The sequence below is a fragment of the Egretta garzetta genome, unplaced genomic scaffold (genome assembly GCF_000687185.1).
Source record: "Egretta garzetta isolate BGI_Z169 unplaced genomic scaffold, ASM68718v1 scaffold321, whole genome shotgun sequence".
Taxonomy (NCBI): domain Eukaryota; kingdom Metazoa; phylum Chordata; class Aves; order Pelecaniformes; family Ardeidae; genus Egretta; species Egretta garzetta.
This window is the reverse complement of record NW_009258756.1, coordinates 2,228,664-2,240,472: the sequence shown is the minus strand read 5'-3', so window position 1 is coordinate 2,240,472 and position 11,809 is coordinate 2,228,664. Positions and strand designations below refer to the sequence as shown.

The window sequence follows — 11,809 nt, the reverse complement described above, 5'->3', positions numbered from 1 at the left end:
CCAGCCAGTTTTTAACCCAGCGAAGAGTACATCCATCTAGGCCATGAACTGCCAGCTTCTCCAGGAGAATGTTATGGGAGACTGTGTCAAAGGCTTTGCTGAAGTCCAGGTATAAAACATCCACAGCCTTTCCCTCATCTACCAGGCGGGTCACCTGGTCGTAGAAGGAAATGAGGTTGGTTAGGCAAGACCTGCCTTTTATGAACCCACGCTGTCTGGGCCTGATCCCCTGATTGTCCTCCATGTGCCTGGTGAGCACACTCAAGATGAACCTCTTCATAATCTTCCCCGGTACTGAGGTCAGGCTGGCTGGTCTGTAATTCCCTGGATCCTCCTTCCGGCCCTTCTTGAAGATAGGCATCACATTTGCCAACCTCCAGTCATCTGGGACCTCCCCTGTTATCCAGGACTGCTGATAAATAATAGAGAGTGGCTTGGCCCCTCACCAGCTTGGTTGCTCTCCTCTCAACATGTTCCAGCAATGCAACATCTTTCTTGTAGTGAGGGGCCCAAAACTGAACACAGTATTCGAGGTGCAACCTATATGGCTTGACTTGGGGGCAAAATGACCCTTAATTTCAAAACACGAGGTATGCCAAACATGTGCTAAACACAGGGATACACTAGGCTAACTGTTTTGATTTTTTTCTGGGAAATTAACTGAGTCTTACAAAATATAACTGGCTAAGGCAAACCCTTCACAATTGTGTATCAATGCAAGTAATTACTGATATTTCACTGACAACAACGCTATCTTCCATAAAGGACACCCCTGATTAAAACAGCATTAGTTCATAACTAGAATGAGATAATTTAAAAGCAGGTTGGTTTTGCTTCTAATTAACTAAAGTTTTGTGTAATTCTTTCTCTTGTGGCATTGATCTTTGTCGACCTTGATGCTCATCTGTCCAGTGGACTGCTGCCACAGTTAGCAATCCTAGTGCCAGTGTTTATAGACTTGTTCAAAGTTTGCTGAAAGCACTGGATAACAACAATCCACCCATCTGGATTGTCAACACTAAAGAAGCAGACATCTGCCAGAGTAATTTGGTTGACTCCAACAGGCCCTCATTTATGGGAATTGCAAGGCATGCTGGCATAGAGGCACATAATATGTCCAGAAACTTATGTGATTTCTCCTGGACGGCTTCCATTGGAATCTCCAGTGTGACTGCCATTCTGTGCCTTAACTGTTGAAAACTTGTATAAGTATTTGGCTGTACTTTTGAGTATCAGTGGTAGCACAGTCTCATCTGCAGACAAAGGTAATACAGTGTAGAAACTGTATGATTAACAGCCTGCAACTCCTCTTCCTCAGAGGCTGTGAGGCAGATATTTCAATCATACACAAAGTTCACATGCTTGGGATGGAAAAGACCTGACTGTAATTGATATAACAGAAGCAGGTACAATTTGGCTAAACTGCTGGCATAGATAATAGTAAAGAAAAAGTGTTGCAAGGATACAATAGTCACTAAATCATAGTATCACTCCTAGATCTGGGGTAACGATCACAAGCATTGCGATAATGACCTACTGCTGTAATTAAGAGATCACAAATATTGTAAGGTTCTGTACACCACAGTGCTAATACCCTATGAATGGCAGGAGTAAACACCAGAATAGTCAGTGTATCAAGGACTGGTATGGCAAACAAAAGAGAGAATACCAGGTGGGTCCTTTGTAGGTTTTGAATTTCACTTCACAATAACAGAATGAAAAGATACCTGATCCCTTGTGCAAGGACCCAGGAGAAACCCAGACCCACACCTTAGGTATGTGGCTCAGCTTACCACATGAAAAGTATACTAGAGCATTTCTGTGTCCTCTTTAGGCATCACAGCTTCTTGTAAACACCTCTGACTTTTGCATTCATTTCAAGAATTACTTACAAAACAGCATAGCTCAAGTATGTACCTCACATCCAAAGCAGTGTAAAAATAATTTGTGGACTTGTAATGCAATGTTATTGCTTCACAAGATTCTTAAAACCTGAGGCTTATATTCTGTCATAAGAACAAAACATTGGTAGAAACAACTCAGAAGAAAATGCAATTGTTTTTAAAAGGAATGAAATGTAAAAAGGAACTAAATAAAAATTAACATTATTGATTAAAAAAAATCAGGTAACAAACAACCAAGTGTTTGGATTTTTACAAAGTGCCAATTTACTGTATGCCAAGTCTGTGAAAAGGAATTGTGGTAGAGTTGGATTCATTCATCTTATAGCCGCATGTGAGCAATACATTCACTCTCATCATGCAAACAGACTCAGTCAATTCAGGTCTCTAAAAGAATCTGTAGTGACATGCATGGAACACAAATACACCTTCAGTAGAATTTATGGATAAGAACTGTGACAACATTGGTAATCACATTCCTTTGCCTTACCTAGATTTCTTTCATATAAAGTTGCAAATAGGAAAACTGCTGCCCCTCTCAAAGGCAAGCCATGGCCAGCCTTACAATCGCTGTGTATCAGCAATAGTATTCACTGCCCCTTAGAGGGCTTGATCTACTAATGGTTCCAGTAGCACTGGTCCAGCAGCACTAGTCCAGCACTTTCAAGAGGCAATACTTCTAAAGGAATTCTCCTGCCTCAGTATTTGTTAGGCAAAACAAATGACTCGCCTCAGCACTATCAAAACCATATGAACCGTAATGGTGAGGCCTAGAAATCACAGGAATTCTAGCAGGCTTGCACTAGATAGCCAGCTTCTGGCCTCTCCCAGATACCTTGTACTCAAATGAAGTTCAAAATTGCAGTTGCACCTCCTGCTTTTTCCTGTGTTTTTTCTTGGCTGAAATCTCATCTGCCAGCAAAGAAAAGGGGCCCAGTCTTTCTTAGCCTCTTTATTATGCTTATAAGGAAGTTCCTGCTGTTGGTTTGTCTCAGAAAAATTGGCCGTGGCTCATCCACAATAATTTTGTGCCCTAAGGACTTCTCAAAGAAATGCAGGTTCTTATATCAAAACAGAATAATTCAAACTCTTTTTACAGAATACAAATGTAAGCGCAAAGATGGATATATAAAATACAATTTGTTTGATGAGGTACAGTTGACTGAAGAGAAACCAAATAGTCTAAAAAGACATACACAAAGGCCAGGCATTCTGGCAGACATAGCAAAGCCTTCTAAAGGCAAACTGAGGTTAATAAAGCTTAAAAAAAATGACAACAGGATTTCACCTATGCTCTGAAGTCCAAAGCTATTCCTTGGGTTATGATACTAATAAGCTTCTCTGCCTACAGATTTATCTTGAATCTAATAGCAGATGAAAATTTATTTGAATCTTCTGCAATCAATAGGTCAATATTTATAATTCTGCTATTCAATTTTTGCCTAGTAGCCTAGCTTTTTTATACAGCATGTTCACCCTCACCACTACTTCATTAAGAAGCTAATATTGCTTGTGGAGTCTTCCTTCCTCTTCCTACTTTACTGATTAATTGGAAATCCCATAATAGAGTTACATATGGACTGGTTTTTGGAATAAAAAACTTGTTTTAAGTGCCCTGGAAATACATGTCTCATGCACATAACTCCATGCTTTTACATTCTGTAGGGATCAGAAAGACAGTCTTCATTTCCTTCTCTGCTACTAGAGGATCACACAAATGACCAGGCACATTATGAAGAGTGGGTTTGGTTTTAAATCAGTCTTCCAAAGTCTCAGTATATGTGGCTCTTGGTTCAAATGACAAATATCTTCTAACTACACTCAAAAAGGACTGAAATATGGCTGTTTATATAAAATTTACAAGATCCAAACTAAAACAAACAAACAAAACACTGCTTTTTAATATCAGTAGTAGTATGCTACTGGGCAAATTAACATTGTCCAGGTATTTTTGTGCTATTTTAAGATTCAGTAAAATGATTTGTTAAGGTTTTTTGAACACTATCTCTTGCATTGCAAAGACTTCCAATTCTGATAATAGTAACAAAAAATATTTGGCTTTATGTAAGATACACCTGGTTTATTTATTGTTCAGTCAATACTAGGCATCAGGCTCGAACACTTGTACATGGCAATTACAGTAGTTGCAAGACCAAATAAAACTGTTACAATAGTTTCATAACCCATTCCTAGAAGAATTCAAAATGAGTAATAGAAAAATTCCAGGCACATTATCACCTAAATTTTATTTACTCACATATACCACATCAGATCTCAGATGTTAAGAGTTTATATTTCATTGTAACAAGATGCAATGTAGAAGCAAGAAGAGTTTCTCACCATAGCTGTTATTGCTCTGTAAGCAGCACTAGGTTATTATTTACTATAAAAATAAAAAGGCAATTTGACAAACAATGATAAAACATAGAAGCTGGTATGTTAAAACATTTTACATTTTTACTAAAATTGCAAGTTTCAAGATCAAAAGGAAAAAATGCAGAGATCGGTGTAAGGATTCCCAAAGGTATCATGAAGAGATGTACACAGTGCATTGCACATCTGCAGGTGTAAAAATGTTATCTACTGCTCTGAACAGGCAGAAAAGTCACTGAATTTATAGACATATGCTATTGATTTTGGCATAATCTAGGAGGTTCTACTATCACTAGTACCACCTTGGGTTTTCAAAAATCCTTAAAAATTAACAGCCAGTTCAATAAGCACTAGAGGATACTGGAAGGAGTACCGTAAGTTTGCCAATCTTATATTCTTCCATAGACATCAGCTTAAAGACACAGTGGACAACTAAATAGACACTGTAGATGGACTTCCCACTTGATTCAGGTCAGTGGTCTTATTTTAACTGTCCATTGTATTAAATGAAAGAAAAGCACTTGAAAGCAAGCCCTGCTACATACCTGTGGGTACTGTAGCTTCAGATAAGCAGAAGCTCTTGTCACATACAAAATTACCGGGTGGCTAGTTTGTTTCCCAACTCTTAACTCACATACCAACATACAAAGAGAAAGGTTTGCTGCCAATGGCAGCTCCAAAGCACTCCTCCTGTTCTGCCTAGGCTGAACTAAATAAAAAGTACCATTACAGAGCATATATGGCTTTTGTTATATTAATTGAACAAAACTGTACAAAATACCAAATGTGAGGGAAGAATACAAATTAGCAAAGGGAGGTTGGATGAGAAGTATAAAACCATATACAATTGACTTTCAAATTTGTTTCCTTTGTAGCCAGGCAATTAAAGACAAAGAAAAGAAACTACTTCAATTGCCCAGAGGCAAGGACAGGCTCTACAGCAAGGAAATTAAAAGAATGAGAAGCAATAGTTCTATTTGTCAGAGATGCTCTGGCCAGAAAGAATTAAATGCACTTTCCTCATTGGGGGCAAAGTGGGTATATCCAAAATGTGTCTTAGTCAGAATCTGCTTAGTCCAGCAGGACATATTTTCCCATGAAAATTCTTACCAAGAAGTTACTTTGGCAAGGCAGTCTTTTCCGGGAAGTTTAGCAGTGAACAGTGATTAAAAATACCACAGTTCCAACAACACCGGTCAGTTCTTCTATGTAACATCCTCAGTCTGTGGATTCATGTTGTACCATTGCCTGTTTTCAGAAGGAATTGACATTCTTTCTGTACTTCCCTAAGAGCATGCAACACCTCTCAGCAGCACTCGCATTTCCTCCTTGGACTTCTTGTAACAACTATAAAGACATAATGTATACCTGCTATCTGCGACTACCATTGATGTGTTGTAGACTTGTCCAGATTATTAAATGTCAATCTATCAATGTTATTTTCTCCTTCACTCCACATCAGTGGTAGGCACTAGTGAAGAGCATCAGAAAAATCAGTACAAAAAAGCCACCCCCAAAACCAAAAGAACAGTTAGAATTTATTTTTGCTAATAATTTTACATTTTATCCTAGTGCATGACATAACAGGAAAAGCAGGAAAAGCAAAATGGAGAGTGAGGGAGGGAAACATGGGGGAAGTGGTACTCTTTCTGCTTTGTCAGTTTCTTGGTCAATTTCCTAGTGGCTTGCATTGACCAGTAGGATGTTTGGTTCCCTGCACTAACTTAAAAGGTTAAAACAAACATGAATTTAGGAGGTAGAAACCAGCTAAGAGGCACACAGCCACTGAATTGTTTGTATCACTGACATTAAGAGATCAGCTAGATTTGAGCTGGTCCCATCTGCTTTCCAGATAAAGTAAAAAAAAAACCAAAACAAAAAAACCAACAAAAAAACCCCAAACCAAAACAACGTTATGTGGAAACTCCTACATTTTAAAGACTTTTTAAATGAAAAACTGAAGTTTACTTTTCTTTCTACATTCTTAGAAAGCATATCTGACTATATTATATTTGTATTTGGGAAAGGTCGATTTTCAAAAAGAAAATGCAGACAAATATAATTATTTAGGTATTAATAAAGATCTCTAGACATAAGCTCTGAATAATGTAACCTGACATAATGGACATGGAAATATAAATTAATGATTTCAGCTCTAACGTAGTAGCAGTCTAAGCCATTGTTAAATTGCAAGCTTTTCAACTCTTTAGTGAATCAGTTTTGATCAAAAACTGTGGTAGAGCTCACCTTTACAACAGTCCTGCTTACTTATGTAGATTAGTTCCTTTTCTTAACTTGCCTTAACTGGAGGCAAGGCTTTATAAATAACACAAATGGACATCACTTTTTCTGTGAACTTTGTTATACTGATCCATCAAAAGGAACTAATCTGTGCTGTTTTAAAAAAATACAAAGAAACAAATTATCCATGCTAAAGAAATGTTTAAGTAGTTCTAAGCAACAGATGGGATTAGAAGGATTATAGAAAAGGTTACTCCTCAATATGAGTCATTTTAAAAGAGTGAACTCATCAGCCATTGAAGTAGTTTCCATTCAATCTGTAATATATATAAAGTGGGCACAGATGGAGAACATATTAATTTACAACTGGAAAAGCTTTCTTAAAATTTGAAAACTGCTTAACTTCTATACAAGCGTTAAGTAACTAAGAATGTGTATCTCATCATACATGTTAATTCTCTCTCTCTCTCTCTTTTCTCAAGGTTTCCTACTCTCAGTTTCAAAATCTTTGCAAAAGGTAGAAGATGAAGATATGTTGCTAACCACATTAAAGCTAGGAAAAACTCTTCGAAATGGAGATAGAACTGTGAACAGAGGAGCTATACCTTTGCTGAAGCATTATAAGACTGAAGACAGCAGTGTTTTGGATGAAGAGGATGATGGGAACATGAAGGTTTTGGTGAGTTTTCAGTTTTAGATTTTGGCTTAACTGTAAAATGGAAATTCTCTTCATAGGCCTTTAGGAAAACAAGTACAATAATTTAAAGCATTAACCTGTAGAATATACAAAAATATCAGTTTAGCGTACTACAGTCAAGAATAAATTTTCAACTGTAAGTATCTAATTTGAAGATTTTAAATGTGTAACTTGGACAGCTGAATAATAGAAATCCAAGTTTTACAGAATTATATGTAGCCAAAACTTGTGGGGAAAAAAGCCTATATTTATGTTTGATACTCAGCAACAGGTTTTTAGCTTCACCAAATATAAGACTCGTTATTGTATCATGTTCTTTACCATAAAACCAATTCAGCCAAGGATGTAATGCACATCATTGCTTTTAAAATATCATCTTGAAAGATAAAATACTTTCACTGCAAAGTATAAAAAGTCAAGTATAAAAACTGAACACAACTGACTTTATTTAAACTGCTATTCTTGTTTTCCTTTAAAACAGGACACAGGTTCCAGACATGATTTCTTAAATCATGTTATGCCAATCAACTTAAGTAGAAAGCAACTACCTTATCTTGCACTGAAGGGGGCCATGGCTTTTCCAGCTGACACTGAACTTCGAAATATTGAATCAATACAGAAAAGAGAGACTGCAGATGAAGAAAATTCAGCTAAATTCCCTATAGGAAGAAGGGATTTTGACAGTAAGTATATTTTCATTTTTACACAAAAACTATTTCATTCTGGTAAAGTATAATGCAATGTCTATAATGCAATTTGATAAAGGTTCATATTTAGAAACTTCATGTGATGCTTGCATTTTCCTAGGGCTGATGAAATACTGCATTTCCAGTTTACATCTATCGTGATTTGGTGCATGGGGAGGAAGCATTTGTTAAACTAGCATTTCCACAGGCCATAAAGAATTTTAGTTATTTGATAATTAAACTTCCAGATTTTTTTTTTCCTGTAGTGCTCAGGTGTATGCTGGGAAGAGTCTATCGGCCTTGTTGGCAAATCTGAAAACTAATGATGCTACACCACCTTCTTTGAAGATTAAAAATTTTATTATGATTTTAATGTAATTTGAAGTTACTGTGGTTTAGTGTGGCTATATATATGCATCCAAAAATACTTTCCTGTGATACTGTAGAGGGAAACATAATTCATTACCAAAAAAGAACATAGCTGTAATTACTAATGATGTATTATCAAAAAATAAAAGACTTCTGCATAATCCAAACTTGTAAGTGTTTGTCTAATATTACACACAAGCTACTTCTGCTTATTTGAGTATGGAAGGAAGTAATGAATTTCACTCTTTTCTCACAAAATTTTACAACTTCTGAACCAGTCAACGTACCATGTATGTCAAAACAAAAACTTAGAGTTGAAAAAAGTCCGTTAATTTTGCCTGACCAGCAATCAACTTATTCTTGCTTGCAGTTTTGCTGTGCTTTCTTTTTCCACTGATTTTGCTGTCCAATTCCTTTTGAAGGTTGTTTGAAGTCTTAGGTATTTTAGCACTTTTTTGCAAAGATGGTTCATTTTCCTTATCACAGATTACTTTGTCATTATTCAAATCCATCTGTTCATTCTTGGAGTTCTTGTTCCTTGGCTGCCAACTCCGCTTTCCCATTTCTGTATAACTTTTAGTCTGGTGAACATTTTCAGAAATATTTCCAAGCACTGGTACATGAAGACATGAATTCATACCTTCTGTCATGTAAGAATATCAAAAAACATATTTGAAGAAATAAAAAGTTACCTGGCATTATTTGTCCTTTTTCTATCAGAGGATGATTTCTTTTAATCAAAACTAGTGCATTATCAGTAAAACAAGACTATGCTGGTCATTGCAGTTACATTTGCTATGTGTTCATAAGTATACTGCCAATTTAAAATGACATTGCTCAAAAACATGTAATAGCAACTAACTTAAGGAAGTGGATTTATAACTTTAAGATACTGGAAAAGATGCTTAAAGAGCCTAGAAATTATATACATGATATGGTTTATAGTGAAGTAAACCAATTTTTTTTTCCCTTTTTTGAATAGCAAAACCAGAAATTTCACTTAGCTTACTTTTGTAAAATAAGAAGAAACATTACTTACTGTATGCAAAATGTATTAATTTTTTACCTCAAGATAACATCAATACATATTTTTCAAACATTTACATTTTCAAAGCACTAGCATTACAATTTTAATGTCAAGATATTTAACTGATCATAGCATACACAGAGCAATGAGACATCTTTTTTTCTTGAAAACATATTTATTCTTGAGTATTACTAAAGCCTTGTTTGATAACATTTGAAATACCAGGTATCACATTTACATATTCAATCCTACTACAGCTTACCTGTGAGATATCCAGCTTTTAAATGTTGCTTTGGTGAAGAACGTGTGCAGGTTGGAATTCGGTTACTGCTGAGGAAATGCTGACCCTTAATTTCACTCAACTCATTTTTATATGTACATGCAAACTGAGATTTGATTGAAGATTGCTTCATCTGTGTATAGAAATCTGGTATTAGCTTTAATTTTTTACAAAGATAACACCTGCAAGACTAGTAAAATAAGTTTCCCCATTCTTCTGTCTTGAAAGATTTTAGATCATGTAAAATACCAGAAAAATGAGTATGCTCACATAAAAAATATTTACAAAGTATTCATTTATAAAGTGTAAAGGCTTTCAAGAATACTAATAAATTATTCTATCAAAGTCCTAAAATAATTTTTAAATATTTTTCATCTCTTTCAGAAAGTTACACATTAACTTTTAAAGTTTCAACCTTTCAAAGTTAGCCACCTCTTTTGATAAGACTGCAGACTCTACTGTTTTGAGTAGCTGTCATAGCTAATACAGTCAATTATCATACTTCTACAGGTCATCATTTCTGAGATGTCAGTAATATAAACTAAACTTCAATATACTTATACCCAAAACTGGAGTATAAAGTATTGTTTCAGATCCTTCTCTGGCAAATTTCAGATTTCCCATCTACTCAGAAAATAAAGCCATTTCCTCATTGAATGCCAATGTCTAACTCCACATTTGTCAAAACATACCCATACAGCCTAAGTTGCCAGAAAACTACAGTACTGAAGAACATTATTGTATCTGGTGCTGCATGCTCATCTCCACCTCCCAGTCTTGGAAGCAGGGAGCTTAGCCTCATAGCACACGTAAATCAAATTATTTGGTTCAATTACAAAAAAAAAAAAATATTTTTTTTCAATGGAATCAATGATTACAGGCCAAATTTCCTCAGTTTACACTTAAGTTAGAGCTCTGCATCAGCTTAGAATTTCAGGGTCAAGCTTTGTAATTTCTGGCCAATTTATCACAAATGCTACAAACTCTGCAAGACAAATCCTGACCTCATTTCGATTTGAAAGTCTACCAGATTACACAAAATACATTAAAAGGTATAGCACAGAGAAGACATCAGGATTTTTAGCTAATAATTCTATTACAACAGTACAGGGGAATTCAAATAAATTTGAGCTTAACAGGTGCTACAGTACAAATATGAGGAAAAAGAAAGAGCAAGAAACATTGTCACGAAATAAATGTTGCTATATAGATAGATAACAGGAATGACTTGTCAAATAAGAGGTTTACAGCCACTTTTCTGATTACTTTTCTTCTTAACACAAGCATGTTTAAATCTTACAGTTCAGGTTTGACCCTTACAGATATATTTTTCTTCCAACTCAAAATCTCATACTTAGACAGAAAGAAAGAATAGGTTCCCAGTCACAATTTATGCCAGTTTCATCAGATACAGTCTTCATCCTTATAAAACTAACAGACTCTAGCTTTTTATCACTGAGACGCAACTTAAGTATCTCTTCATGATACCGCAGTTGGCCAGGTGAACACACCTACAGTCTTTTCGGGAAAAAAAAAAAAGATCCCATTTATTTACAGAAATGTAGTTTTTCTTTCTGACTTAATATGTCCACACATACATAGTTTTGCTTTAAGCTCAATATTCCCTTCAAGAGTTAAAAAGACCCAATTTTCCCAGTTGTCCGTCACTCCCAAACTGAATTTCTCTGTGCCAGATAACAACCTGAGAAAGAAAGACAGATTTAACAGGGAGAACTAGCCAGCCTGACTCTCAGCAATGATTTTTTAAGTGTTAACCTACCCTGTACTTAAAACATTTACCATAAGGTAAGGCTATCTACATAGACATTTACAAGGTTTTGTGTGTTTCAACTTTATGCCCTAGCTCACTGAGTCATTAAGTGTATGTCACTACCTTTATACTCTTTTCAGAAAGTGTTCTGAAGGATAGAGAAGCTATACCCAAAATAAGCTTAAGAATATGAAATAATTAAAAATGCAACTCTAATCTAGTTTAAACTTAATCAACAACCTATTGTGCAATTACAATATTTAGAATATAAGGGGCTTACGTTTTCTTTAAGCTTAAGGCTACTGCAGTGTTAATGAAAAATATTTTCCTGTATTTGCTATGTTTCTTAAACACTTCATCTTAATTCTTCAAAATTCCCTCTATTCCTAATTATGTTCAGGAAATGACTCATCAAAAATTATGTAACAATAACTTGCACAGAGTTCTATCACATATTCATATTG

The 11,809-nt window shown here is 35.5% G+C and overlaps 2 protein-coding genes across 3 annotated transcripts in view; one reads left to right on the top strand and one right to left on the bottom strand.

Moving 5' to 3' along the window:
• The first annotated feature begins 6,254 nt into the window (after positions 1–6,254).
• PMCH (pro-melanin concentrating hormone) lies at positions 6,255–8,093 on the top strand. The gene is made up of 2 exons (XM_035888956.1): positions 6,255–7,194; positions 7,694–8,093. The coding sequence occupies exons 1-2, from the start codon at positions 6,946–6,948 to the stop codon at positions 7,946–7,948; spliced, it is 504 nt and encodes a 167-aa protein (XP_035744849.1). The 5' UTR covers positions 6,255–6,945; the 3' UTR covers positions 7,949–8,093.
• A 342-nt stretch (positions 8,094–8,435) lies between these two features.
• LOC104135580 (PARP1 binding protein) overlaps positions 8,436–11,809 on the bottom strand; it is a 50,496-nt gene continuing 47,122 nt past the window's right edge. Inside the window, exons 9-10 of one of the 2 annotated variants that reach the window (XM_009649247.2) lie at positions 9,557–9,707; positions 8,436–8,910 (exon numbers count right to left, since the gene is read on the bottom strand). In XM_009649247.2, the coding sequence (XP_009647542.1) occupies positions 8,576–8,910; positions 9,557–9,707 (486 nt within the window). In that variant the 3' untranslated portion in view covers positions 8,436–8,575. The remainder of the gene's footprint in view (positions 8,911–9,556; positions 9,708–11,809) is intronic. The other variant, XM_035888949.1, reaches the window with a different exon arrangement.